This window comes from Ascaphus truei, chromosome 7, assembly GCF_040206685.1.
Source record: "Ascaphus truei isolate aAscTru1 chromosome 7, aAscTru1.hap1, whole genome shotgun sequence".
In the NCBI taxonomy this organism is placed as follows: Eukaryota; Metazoa; Chordata; class Amphibia; order Anura; family Ascaphidae; genus Ascaphus; species Ascaphus truei.
Window position 1 is genome coordinate 99,384,276 of NC_134489.1, and position 14,584 is coordinate 99,398,859.

The following is a 14,584-nucleotide window of genomic DNA, read 5'->3' on the forward strand; positions in this document are numbered from 1 at the left end:
AAGACAAGGTAGCAAAGGAGAGGAGGTGAGAGGAGAGGCAAGGAGAGTGTTGGCCAGAAGGAGGGCAGAGACATGCCAGCCATGCTCCCCTCTGCGGTTACACGCAGCATCTTAAACCCACATCCCTGACCACAGAGAACACACAGCCCAGCCCAGCAAAACAAGACGGATATTAAAAATAATCACAGTTAGGACCTCGGAAAAGTTCAAAACGACCTGATCACCTATATTTAAACCAAAAGCAAACATGGGTTTGAGGCAGAGAGGTGTGTGTCAGAGGGGCACAGGGAGGGGACCATTCCTGAAATAACAGCTCTGCTGTGCCGGAGTGCAGAGAAATGTAAGGCTTCTTGGATCTTAAAGATGCATTCACTTTTATTTGAGTATATGTATACACACACACACACACACACAGAAACACACACACACACACACACAGAGACACACACACACACAGACACACACACATTGAAACTAATGGATTTTATTTTCGGGTGCTGTATTTTCCCCCCAGTTTTGCAGCCAGGCGACTTTAACCCATAACTCCCAAAGAGGCGCATACCACATACCAGGCCTCAGTGATTTGTAACTGGGGTTCTCTAATTAGAAATCAATCACCAGTTGAGTGATTTATAGATTACTTCACTTTGTTGCAACTCCAATATAAGGTGCTGAGCTCGCTGACACTAATACTGCTCCAGCGCTGAGGAAGTGCCAGCTGTCCCAGGCGAGACCTTGCTGAACATATTCTGAGAAACCTCTGTGAAACGTGTGCCCAGGACAACGCTCGACTTGTCCCCCCTACACCTGGCACCTCTCCGGGCACCGCAGGCAGGCCGCTGCCTAACTCAATATTTGTCATGTTTGTGTTGCTAATTTTTATTTGTGGGTTGCGGGATGTGGGAAGAAGTCTTTTCTTGGGATGAATTTATTTGTGAGCACAGAAAGCCAGAGATGGGGCCGGCGGTGTTAATTCTAGGCAACTTTTCCCTACTGCAGCTTAACCACTTCAGTGCCACCGTTGCCAGCTTTGTTTGCGTTGTTGGGCTCCTCTGACAGTGAAGGGGTTGCAGGTACATTTGCCCCATTACTGTTTTTGATAATGCAGCAAAGAAAATGAATCGGAAAATAATCAGCAGTATTCTACATTTTTCTGTGCTCCTTAGGCTTGTTCTGTAGTAGGTGCGGGCGCACACTTTTTTGTGTTTACAGTCCATGCTGCCGGGAGTGACAGGTTTGTAGTGCGTGTGTGTGTGTGTATATGTGTGTATATATATATATGTGTGTGTGTGTGTGTGTATATATGTATATGTACATGTAGATTGTGTATTATTAATTTATTATATATTTTTAAAATAAAAAAAAAAGACATGTTGAGAATAAATTATTTATTAACATTGCACACACACACACACACACACACACACACACACACACACACACACACACACACACACACACACACACACACACACACACACACACACACACACACACACACACACACACACACACACATTTTACGGGCCTTAGAAGTCACATAATATTCATTTTAGCAAAAAAATGATTACCTATGGGAATGTTTTTTTTGTACCAAGCTTGTGTTAGATGTAAAGAATCACAAAGGCAATTGTAGAAACATAAAAATCAATTATACGCTGTTTTATAAAATACATTCTCACTGCTGCCTTTTTTATGTCCTCTGTGCATGGATGAATGTTTTTTTTCTATGCTGAAGTATTGTAGAGATTTCTAGTATTTTCAGTTTTTGGTGAAAGTATATTCTAAAGAGAAATATCCCCCCCTTTCCCCCTTTTTCTCCCCTCTCCCCACCCCCTCTCAACCCCCCCTCTCTCCATCCGCCCCCCCATTCCCTCACCCCCATTCCACCTTTATCTCCCATCTCCTCCTCTCCCCCCCACTTTGTGCGAATGAAAGGCGATGTTCTGTCCTCTGAGCTCCAACACATGGGTTTTGATTGTGCTGATAGAATAATATCTGGTCCACACTCGTTATCCTGGAATAAAGGGGGGGGGAGTGAAGAGTTTGTCAGGTAGGGGAGCAGATGTGAATAGATAGGCAGATAGTGAGCGGGAGGGACTCTGTGAAAGATAAAATGACAAACACAGCAAGGAAGTTGACCACTTGACCCTTATTGGCAGGTCACTGAGCCCATCCTGATCACTGCTCATATTAATTATGGTGTCCAAAAGTATTATGTGTAGGTGCACAGCAGGAAAGAACAGGCTACGTGGCAATGAAAAGTATTTATTCATGCTGCATATTAAAAAACGGTGGAGGGTACAATGCTCCTACGCGTTTCGTGCTTGTAGGCACTTTATCAAGGAGTATTCACTATGGAACTGCAGCTCAAAGTATAAAACTAGTGTTTGGCCGCGGGCATGGTCAGCACTTAGCCTCTGACCCGCGCTCATGCTTGTCAGTGAGCCCCTGCAGCCGCAATGAGAGCGGCTTTAGCAGGAGCTCGCGCACGCTTCCGCAGACACGTGCGGAAGCGTGCTGACTTTCACCCGATAGTCGGATTTTGGTTTTCACGCTGAGGGAAGCGGAGGGCCGGTCATGTGACCGGCAACAGCCAATGGCACTCAGTGACGTCGGCGCTGTGACGTGGCGCACTAGCCCCACCTCCCGCACCACCTCCCACCCGCCTCTCAAGCGCGCTCGCTGACACTCATGCCAGGACACAAAAAAGCTCCTGCATGAGCAGGAGAGCATGAGCTTCAGCACAGCTCAGCGCGGTATTTTTTACCATGTCCGAGGCCTAAGGCTGCGGCCAGGGTGAATGTGAGCGCGCTGGCGCTCGAGCTCGGTGCTCATTTTGCTCCGGCAATTTGTGTTCTGGTTGCTGCGCGCTCATGTCGGGGGGGGGGGGGGGGTGCGCCATGACGTCACGGTTTGCCGTCATTGGGCAAACTGCTCATGCGAGCAGCAAAATCAAATTTGACTGTCTCGGCAAGCAGCAAGCTCACAGGCGCGTGCGCGCACCCGCTCCCTGGACAAGCGCATTCATAATGATCACTCTGATAGCGCTAAGCATGAGCGCACGCTTTGCTTCACCCTGGCCGCAGCCTAACCCTCCTTTCCTGGCTCTAAAGGAGGTCACATCAGATTGACTATATTCATGGTAGTGCTCAGTCTCTCAGGCCTGTGCAGGGTGCTGGGTGGGTGCAGGCTGGGTGTGGGTGTAACTACGTATTTGCACTGGCAGTGCTCAGTCTCTCAGGCCTGTGCAGGGTGCTGGGTGGGTGCAGGCTGGGTGTGGGTGTAACTACGTATTTACACTGGCATTGCTCAGTCTCTCTGACCTGTGCAGGGTGCTGGGTGGGTTCAGGCTGGGTGTGGGTGTAACTATGTATATACATTGGCAGTGCTCAGTCTCTCTGACCTGTGCAGCGTGCTGGGTGGGTGCAGGCTGGTTGTGGGTGTAACTACGTATTTGCACTGGCAGTGTTCAGTCTCTCAGGCCTGTGCAGGGTGCTGGGTGGGTGCAGGCTGGGTGTGGGTGTAACTACGTATTTACACTGGCAGTGCTCAGTCTCTCAGGCCTGTGCAGGGTGCTGGGTGGGTGCAGGCTGGGTGTGGGTGTAACTACGTATTTGCACTGGCAGTGTTCAGTCTCTCAGGCCTGTGCAGGGTGCTGGGTGGGTGCAGGCTGGGTGTGGGTGTAACTATGTATATACATTGGCAGTGCTCAGTCTCTCTGGCCTGTGCAGGGTGCTGGGTGGGTGCAGGCTGGGTGTGGGTGTAACTACGTATTTGCACTGGCAGTGTTCAGTCTCTCAGGCCTGTGCAGGGTGCTGGATGGGTGCAGGCTGGGTGTGGGTGTAACTACGTATTTACACTGGCAGTGCTCAGTCTCTCAGGCCTGTGCAGGGTGCTGGGTGGGTGCAGGCTGGGTGTGGGTGTAACTACGTATTTGCACTGGCAGTGTTCAGTCTCTCAGGCCTGTGCAGGATGCTGGGTGGGTGCAGGCTGGGTGTGGGTGTAACTACGTATATAAACTGGCAGTGTTCAGTCTCTCAGGCCTGTGCAGGGTGCTGGGTGGGTGCAGGCTGGGTGTGGGTGTAACTACGTATTTACACTGGCAGTGTTCAGTCTCTCAGGCCTTTGCTGGGTGCAGGGTGGGTGCAGGCTGGGTGTGGGTGCTGGAATATAACAAGGATGGGCGCCAGGGACGTTTATAAACAAAAATGTTCTTTATTATACAGTCATTAATAATGCTTCACGGACACTCACATACTGGTTACTTGGCAGAAACAATATCATTCTGAACTTCTTCCCTTGGTGGCCCTCACTCTTACGCTGGGGAGATCCTTATACGTGTTAGACGTAGTTAAGGACAAATAGACAGTCTCTCTTGCATAGAGTCAGTAATGCCCCATATAAGATGGGCCTCTCAGAAATACACGTCGTGCTCCTGGATTAGTAACCCGTTACTATGTACTGCATACTTCTTCCATACCTATGTGACCAGGATTGCACTAGGAACCTTCCGGTTGGGTCGGTCCAATTATGCTCCGGAGTTCCTATGCTAGCATGCTTCTTCCTTTTCAACAGTGAGAACAATTAAGGTACTTTACCGCTGGCGCTTACTTAAAGCAGCAGCCCAAGCTGCCCTTTAAAAAAAAAAAAAAAGTGCACCAATTCAATCCACACAATGATAAGTAATTAGTTGATCGATCTGTTCTCCTGTGATCAATCGGCGAAGATTCGGCTAGGGGGTTCACTAAGTGACTACTATTGACTCAGTATCTGTGACTTTGTAAATGGTTGATATAGAAACAAAAAAGGCTTGTCACATTATAATACATTAAAAAATGTCATTCAGAGTTGTTTAAAAAATGCTATAAGTATTTTCTCATAGTGCAGAGCTGATTTATAATTAAAAAAAAAAACACACGTAGGATACTGCTTGGTCTGCTGCTTTAATGGACGTTTGTAACCGAAAACAACAAACAGTGACTGGACACATCTTAATACACTTAGCTATACACACAAACCTATTTACAGGACTCACTGTGAAGTCCCCAGTCAGAACTCTGAGGAACCTGTTTCTAGAACATTGGGTGGAGCTATATATACCCTCTATACTCTATACTCCATATAGTGACATCACAAGACATAAAAGGGAGTGGCAATCCCTTCTGTATCCTCATTCTACATCATTCTACATCACATGATGGGGAGGGGGGGGGGGAAACCTGAGCAAACCCACACAGTTAACCCATTAAGGCCATTAACCCCTTAACTAAAATAGTAGTCCCCAAAAGGTGGGCTACAGTAGGTAAGTCAATGGGGCTTTTCATACAATAGCTCGTCATCTGTGCTTATCACACCCTACAGAATAAGGGTCTAGTACTGGGTAATCTTGCTCCATTGCTTGTAAGCGCTTCGCCTTTTGTTTTATGTTGGAAATTGCTTATTCCCACTATTTTATGATATTATATCCCGTGTGTTACTGCTGTAAGGCGCCATGTACCTGGATGGCGCTATCTAAATAAAGATATACATACATACATTGTAGCCAAAATGGCAACATCAATGAAACAATTTACCAGTGGAGTTGTCTGCTTCAAAAAGATGTCGTCCCGCGGGAAAGTACAAAATGTCACTTATTCTTCTCTGATTTTCTATCACACTTACCGGTCACTTCTTGTTCCACCTTTGGTTGTTTTGCCAATGAGGGGCTGATAATGACATTCTAAGAGGAACAATAGAGGGGGTGGAGAGGGGCGATACTTCAATCACAGAAGTTGAAGATCCACATTAGTATTTAGATTTGTATAGCACTAACAATGTATGCAGCATGGCACAGTATCACCAGCCAGACAAAGGAAACGGTGGGGAAATATGTAAACCACTGAGATCCGAACACAAAACATGGACATAAACATGAAAAGCAAGAAGACTCGTCCAAAGGGCTTACAATCTACAGACTTAATAGACTGATTATCAGATGAGTGGAACAGATTGCAAAGCTTAGTACCTGTAAAGGTTGAATTTGTGTTATTTAAAAACACTTTTAATTGTCTATTTTTTCGATGCTTCGATCACCTTTGAACAAATCGCTACCATTAGGTCCCTTTCTTCTAAGTAGGTCGGGGTCTGCTGGTCAGCACAATAAAAATGGCAAAATAATTAAAACCAGCAATCCCCACCAAAAAATTATGTTGAAACAGGGGCTGATCGAGGGGTCTTCCAGTGCTGATCCAGGGTCCCTTGACCATCAGAGACCTCTCCATTCCCAAGATATTTGTAGTTAATTTTGTGCCCGTTTTGACACACAAATAAAACTACAAATATGGCCGCAGGGTTCAATGGGTCACGCATAGAAAATCGCAATGTCATCCCCTAATGTCACAACTCCTGATGACGATGCAACTTTTTATTGCCCGTGGGAGCGAGCCCTGACCTTGCGACCAATGTGTGTCCATTGGGCAAGTATTCTTGTGGACAGTCGTGTATTTGATGATTGGGAACTGGTTGGGGTCACAGAAGTCACATGATGTCCGGTTCAGGTAATCTTTAAAAAAAAAACAAAAAAAAAAACCTGCAAGTGGCCAAGAATACTGCTTTCAGCCTCTTTGTTAGCCCTTTGGCAGGGATAGGGTTAAAGCGTGGCACGCTATGAAAGACTATGGGATCTGTCCATCAAAGCAAAACTAGTGTAATCCTGGGGCGAGGAAAAGAAAAACTACACCAGATTTATCAAAGGAAAAAATCCTATTGCTTTAATATTTTTCTTCTTATATCTGTAATTTTGCAGAATCAACAAAAACCCTAAAGAAGCAAATTTCAAAGAGTTCTTCTTTAGTTTTTTTTTTGGGGGGGGTGATTCTGCATATTTTCCCCTATAGAACCCCCATCACCAGGTGCCTATGTCAATCTGCAGGCTTTATATTGGATACTTACCTCTGGCATGTTTTACTTGGTAGTAATCCCTATATGCGTTTCTTCCAGTTACAGGACGTTCTTGGGTTTTCTTCTTTTTTGCTTGTTCATCTATTATTTTGGCCAATCAACAGTGTAATCAATGGAGCCCCAAGTCTCCCTGACATGGAAAAAGTGGATTCACATGTTAAACCAAGGCCAGGAGTGGCCAACTCCAGTCCTCAAGGGCGACTAACAGGTCAGGTTTTCAGGATAGCCCATTTTCAGCACCGGTGGCTCAATCAGAATGAGTCACCTGTGCTGAATCAGAGATATCCTTAAAACCTGACCTGTTGGTGGCCCTTGAGGACTCGAGTTGGCCGCTCCAGACTTGGGCAATTGGCCCTAATGAGGGAACGGAGTGAGACTGACTTCCAGTGAGTGACACTCACACCCGATGACAGGACTGTACCAGTCCCCTTCTGAATGTCAGGCAGTTTAGCATATGCCTCATTCATCCTATGGCCACATTGCACACCAGCCTTTCAGCTGAATTCCCTGCTCACCAGAACCTGCTATAATTACACCTTTTATTTATATCTGCGACCTCTTCCTTCACATGCTGAAAAATCCTCTGCACAGAAGGTGGTTGTTGTGCTGCTCTGTCCCCACTTGTTTGTGTGCCTCTTAATGTGGACAGTGTCCTTTCCCTCTCACCGCAGCTCTGTTTGGCTTTGCTTTAAGCACCCAAGTTCAGGTGAAGCAGCAGTAAGCTGGTAACTTTCCTCCCCTCTCTCTGGAGACTCTTTTGACAAAATGGGGAACCTGTGTCTCAGGGAAGGGGAGCACTGTTGTGGCATTGAATGTTCCACCACACTAAGGTCACAATGCCTCCAACATCCAGGGCAGGGGTGCTCAACTCCAGTCCTCCAGACCCCCCAACAGGACAGGTTTTGAGGATATCCCAGCTTAAACACAGGTGACTCAATCAGTCTTTGACTGAGCCACTGATTGAGCCACCTTTGCTGAAGCTGGGATAGCCTCAAAACCTGACTGGTTGGGGGGGGGGGGGGGGGAAGGGGTGGGGGGAGAGGGGGTCTTGAGGACTGGTGGAGTTGAGCGCCCCTGGTCTAGGGGATGGTGAAAAACACTGGGTTTGGGGATAAGGTACATGGCGGTATAATAGCGGGATTGGTTTCATTCTGCCTCCTCTGGGTTTGTGACACTGGAGTTCTGGCAGTGAGGAAGGCAGAGAGAATCTGATTCCCTGAATTCGGGAAATCTGCTACGTGGAGGGGACTGTAGTGAAGGACATGACTTTGAAACTTTAAACATATTAATTGGGGCAGCCTCTTAAAAAAAGAAACTGGAAGAATTGAAAGCTCAATTTCCAGTCTCCTGACATCATAACTGGGTCAAAATGCTATAAAACACCAGATTAAAAAAATAATAAAATAAACAATGATGTTTTTCCATGATAAATTATTGTGAGTTTTTTTTGTACTGGGATTACCAAAGTTTTTAACAACTGATAAACTTTGATAAATCACTTTCACTGCATAAACCCCCAAGCTCTGAGCATTCTGATGGTTCACGTCACAACAATGATTTACTATACATTACCATCATAATGTCTGTGACACGGGATTACCAGCAATACACAGACTGTGATGCTGTGTGGTCTGTAAAGGCTGGATGAAGATGGTCGGTCAAGTATCATCAGTTTGGAGTTTGCTGATTAATCTTGTCCCACAGACTTCTATGGAGTCTCTGTGTTTGAAGTTAGAATGAATTTGTCTTCATTTAATCTCTTGTTCTGATAACACAAATATCACTGGTTTCATCCCTGACAGCTATGCAACCATGAAAATGATTATTCATGTATTCTGGTCATACCGTTGCATTCAAATTCCAAGTATCTGTCTTCTGATTAAAACTTGCTGTTATGCATTATTCACTGAGTACCACCATAACTTTTCTATCTTTCTTTGCCCTTTGTCCAGAGCATTCCGCAGCAGCGAAAACTGGAGGCTGCTTCCCAGGATGGGCACTGGCCATGCTGGAATCTGGTGAGAAGATGCCCGTATCAGAGTTGCACCCAGGTTTGCGAGTCCTGGCTATGGATAAAGATGGCCGCGCCACATACAGTGACTTTCTGACCTTTTTGGACCAGGATCCTCAAGCAGAGAGGGTATTCCAGGTGATTGAGACTCTGGACCCCCCTCGACAACTGTCCCTAACACCAACCCACCTTATCTTTGTTGCGGACAATTTCTCAACATCGGCTACTGATTTCCAAGCAGTGTTTGCCAGCCGGGTGAGACCTGGGCAATATATTTTAGTGTCAGGTGTCCCAGGCCTGCTGCCAGCAAAAGTAATCTCAGTCAGCACTCAGATAGACATTGGGGTTTATGCTCCCCTAACCCAACATGGGACATTGGTGGTAGATGAAGTGGTGGTTTCCTGCTTTGCCCTGGTACAGAAGCAGGGACTGGCACAGTTGGCATTTTGGCCTCTCCGGGTATTCTACAGCCTCGGAAGAATGTTGGGTGGTGAGCCAGCTCAGCAGGTAGGCATTCACTGGTACAGCCAAGCTCTCTACAACTTGGGCCGAATGATACTACCTGAGAATGAGTTCCATCCTCTGGGAACTCTCCAACTGGAGGGATGAGCACAAGATAAAAACAGACCAAAGAGATGATACCACAGTTACATCAAGGATCTCCTTTTTTATAGCATATAGACACACAAGAAGAAAATATATCTCTAGAAAACAAATCATTGGCTATATATGGTGTCATCCTGCTTCATTAACATCCTGGAGATGAACAAAAGGAGACAACCCTCTGCCAGGCACCACTTTAACGGATGTTGACTGTATCCCTAGTTTGAGAGTCAGGGTTTCTTCCATGGTACCTCAAAAGCGCCAGGATGACTTAACTGTCTCACGGGAGCACCTCAAGAACCAAATGATCGGAATACCCGCATGGGGCTACCCTAGGACTTCACACATACAAGCAGTTTGGGGACCACATGGGACAATGTCATTGCAACATCATGTTTTTTCTTTCTTTAAAATGACTTTACTAGTTTTCATTATGGGTTCCCATTTTAGAGCAATGGTATGGTAATTATGGGCAGAAAATAGCCCTAACTTTGAAGTGGGTTGTCACCATCTGTGACCCAAAGCCTGCCATTCACCGGTTAATAGAACATTCTACTCCTTTGCTGTCTACATAGTGCCTCTTAAAAAAAAAACTGTTGAATGTTCTGCTAACAAGTGTTTAGGTTTCCGAGGTACTGACCAGAGGAGGCACTGACCAGAGGAGGCACTGACCATTCACTGTTTACCCACAGTAACAAATGGCCATCTATACTGCTGGTTTATTTAATGCAATGGTTCCATTAGTCTGCTTCCATTAGTGTGCTGCTAACTGTTCATACAGAGGAGAAGTGGTTCCTAATGACTCCACATGACTCAGGAAGGGGAGGAATTAGCTGATATTAACCATTCATCTGCAGTGCCATGATATTCCCATGAAACAACTGAGAATCGGGTCAACTCATAATAAGTAATTGCAGATTATGAATTCATTATACAAGAGAATGGAGGGGGACAACAAGATTCACCCCTTTCCTGCTACAGCCTTTTAGGGAAGGTTTTTGATATCACTTTTTTAAAGTCGTACAAAGAAATATATTTTAGACCTACCCGAGCTTTTAAAGACACTATTAAAAGTGGGTTTCACCTGCTGTGCTTGTGGGCTGTGACTGACTGCCCATCCACCTCCCAGCTCATGTCAATCAATACAAATCATGTCATTCGGCTGCGAGGAAAACATATTCTAATACCAAAAATAATGCACGTGTCGCACAGCACAAGATGCTTCTGCATGCCGGCTGTGTGGGCCTGGCACCGATAACCTCCCTCCCTGCCAGAAGGGCCGGTGACATGTAGCAGGACATGGCATTGCGCGACTCATGCGTCCTCAAATCCATCTCCACACTATTTATTTTATTATGCAGGTGTGTACTATAGATGTATAAATGTTCCTTGTTGATATATATATAAATATATAAAACAAAGTTATTAATATTATATTTCTGCCAGTACTTAACGGTGAAAAGAATGTTTTTAAGATGAAAAATTATTTAAGATAATTGAAAGATTAGCCTATCCCTTGGTGTTGCTGATGAGCTGTCGGGTGGGAGAGAGGCCGGCAGAGGTCTACAGGTGTCCAGGTGGGGACGGTGCAGAGCTCTGCCGGCCGCTCATACTGCGGGACAGCTCAGGAAGAGGGTGGGGGTGGAATGTAACAGCGCATTGTTGCCCACGTGTTCCAATAAAATGCCAGTCTGACTAATGGTAAGATCTGCTGTGCTCTCCTGTCTCTGCGTTCTTCTCTGACAAAAGGCTGACACCCAGTCACACTAAGTAGTCCAAAAAGAAAGAAGTTCACTGTATTTAGCATCCAAAAAAAATATATCAAAAACAAAACAACCCAATCTGTAGGAATATGCGTATTATTGCAGCAATTACAACGTAACAGACATCCAGTTTGCTCACTTGTACTCCATAATGCAGAGGCTGGGGATGGGACCAAGGAGAGGAGGAAACAGTACGGAGCGGAGAAAGGTGTGTGTGTCTCGAGCGCATAGCACCTTTTACTGTTGTGTCTAGTATTTTTGGAGAATCCACCTGGCGCCCCTAAATTCTCAGCACGCTTCCGAGAGGCAACTAACTATGCTGAACCTCGCTAGGCCTCACCATCTCCCGGTACCGTGATGACGAAAGGCCTGGGGGGAAGAAGGAGGTGTGGGCCTAAGAGGGGGGAGGCGGAGATATGGGCCTGAGAGGGAGGGGGGGAGAAAATGAGGCATGGGTCTGAGGAGGGGGGGGGGGGGGTGCAGAGAGAGTTATGGGCCTGAGAGGGAGGGGGGAGAGAATGAGGTATGGGTCTGAGGAGGGGGGTGGGGGTGGAGAGAGAGTTATGGGCCTGAGAGGGAGGGGGGAGAGAATGAGGTATGGGCCTGAGAGGGGGGTGGGGATGGAGAGAGAGGTATGGTCCTGAGAGGGAGGGGGGGAGAGGAGGAGATATGGTCCTCAGAGGGAGGGGCAGTAGAGAAGGAGGTATGGGTCTGAGGGTGGGGGGAGAGAGAGGTATGGGCCTGAGAGGGAGGGGGGGGGGAGAGAAGGAGGTATGGGCCTTAGAGGGGGGGGGGAGAGAGGTGAATAAATGTGTGGGAGGGGGTGTAGGTATGGGCCTTTGTTAAGGAGGATAGGTATGAGTCTGAGGGTGAGTCAGACTCACAGAAGAGGGTCGAGGCGCCTACTAGAGGTTCGTGGAGGGACTACTGGAGGGGGCCGGCAGAAGGGAGACCCTTACAGGCCCACAGATCGGGCACTACAGGTTAGGGGGAACTGTACCACTCTACTCACCAGGCCCGGGACAACAGTCCCGACTGCCCCCACCCTCCCCCCTCTTGTCGATGTCCTGGTGATAGCTTTATACGTTGTGATACATATTCATGGCCCAGTAATAGATGGTTTTTTTTTTATGGTTGAGTGTACAAAGCTTAGGAAATCTCACAAGTCTTATTAGACCTTTCAAACCCTCACTGTAAACATGAAGAAGGGACCGCTGAGGTTTTGAAAGCACTGAGCACTCTTGTATGAATAAAGGCAGTTGGCACAGATTCTTTTTCATAAATATTGTAGGTTTAGAATCACGGAAAAGTCTGGGAAGTCACTTTGTATCATTTAGCTCCATCAGACTTCAATGACCTGCCTTTTCCTTGACCGACATGAAAATTCCGGGTAGATGTCGGTTGCCGTCTTTTCCTCAATGGAAGGTTTGTAAAGCTGATGCACAGCATGATATATAATAAAAGCTTTGATGTAGATCCAAACAAAGGTATCACTGCTGGAAACATATATAAAACGTCCTCGGAATTCCTGCTACCACAACTGTGTATATTCAAGGCGGAAGACGTACTCAACGCGTACAGTAATTCTCGAGTACTGCTGCTGTCTCCCATTAGCCCTGATGTACAAATGGTATTGCTGTTACTTTGCTGCTCTCTGCAGGGAATAAGTATTATTACACTATTATTATTATTATTATGGATTTATAGCACGCCAACTTGGGGAATCCGCCCGAATCCGTTTCCCGGGTTTTAATCCGCGCGGATTCATCAAAAAACAGCCAGAGGATACAACCCGTGGACGGATTTTCAGAATCCAATCCGCGGATTCAGCAATCTGTTGGCGTGTTGGTAAGCGTCCGCCGCGGGCTGCGGAATCCGCGGGGGGTATTGGTGGTATTAATTTAAAAAATCCGCAAAACGCGAATCGCCCTTTTTGGAGATTAATCCGTGGAAATCAGCGGACCAAAGGAACCGGACGATCCGCTGTGGATCCAAATCCACCCCAATAAATGGGCCCATCTCTAGCGCCAACATATTCCGTAGCGCGGTACAGTATGGTTGGAGGACGAAAAAAATATAAAATAGCAAACATTAACATACATTGTTACAGTAGTTTAGGAGGGTCCTGTTCCATGGAGCTTACACTCTATAAAGGAAGGGTAAGTGGAAACCTGGGGATGAGAAGGCTGGTGATTGTAACCACTTTTTCCCCCCCAGCTAGTAACATTTATTTGGTAGCATATTTACAAACAGACTGGATTGTCATTGTAGGATTTCTATAATGAATGAACACGAATCGCAGTATATCAAGGAGATGTGTTCGACTTCCTTCTCTGCAACCGTGTAACTCCCCCCACTTCTGCATGGGGAGGAAGAACTTTGCACATCGATGTCCCATACACGTGTTCTATGTGAATACGAGCGTCTGCAGGCCGCGCCTCTGTCATTTCACATTCTTACCTAGGGTAACGTGTTACACTGCGCATACACACGGGCTGTGCAAACATTTCACACACGTTAGCGAACTTTGCCCATTTCCCGCTTTGTAGTTCAGCAAAACACTTTGCTTAACACTAAAAAGTCAACAAGCATGGCATGTTCCATTAAATTGGGTCATTTCTACTTTCTAATTTCCATCAAACATTAAAAAAGAGCAAAATAGTGCATTTTGAACAATTTGGGGCATATCACTAGAGCAAGGGGGGCAACTCCAGTCCTCATGGGCCACCAACAGGTCAGGTTTTAAGGATATCCCTGCTTCAGCGCAGGTGGCTCAATCAGTGGCTCAGTCAGAATGACTGAGCCACTGATTGAGCCACCTGCGCTGAAGCAGGGATATCCCTGCTGGACTGGAGTTGGGGACCCTTGCTGTAGAGCGCTTAGAGCCAAAGTTTTATGAAAATGTTCACAAGCTTTACAAACGTTTTTGTTCGATTAAAACCGCGGCGAAGCAAAACACCGCTGGTTCACGCGTCTCTAACGCCAAACACTTCCAGGGCAACCGGATCCGGCGTGATTATTTTGGGGGGGTCTCAGAGCTGAGAGATCTTAATACTTTTTGCTTTTTTGCTGAGAAGAGAAAAGAAATCCATAAGAAGGTCGTAGCCCGAGCAGGATGATTTTAAGAAACATGGGGTTTATTAATTAATCTCTCCCAGCTAAAGAAAAGTGGGACAAGAACAGTGCAAAAAAACAGTGCAAAAAACAGTGCAAAAAATAGTGTTATAAACAGTGCAAAAAAATAATGCTATATACAGTGCAAAAA

The 14,584-nt window shown here is 46.3% G+C and overlaps 1 protein-coding gene across 1 annotated transcript in view; it reads left to right on the plus strand.

Moving 5' to 3' along the window:
- The window catches only part of IHH (Indian hedgehog signaling molecule), a 57,855-nt gene extending 46,594 nt beyond the window's left edge, over positions 1 to 11,261 (plus strand). Inside the window, 1 exon segment of the mRNA XM_075609633.1 lies at positions 8,895 to 11,261. Within this exon segment, the coding sequence (XP_075465748.1) occupies positions 8,895 to 9,562 (668 nt within the window). The 3' untranslated portion in view covers positions 9,563 to 11,261.
- Positions 11,262 to 14,584: the final 3,323 nt, after the last annotated feature.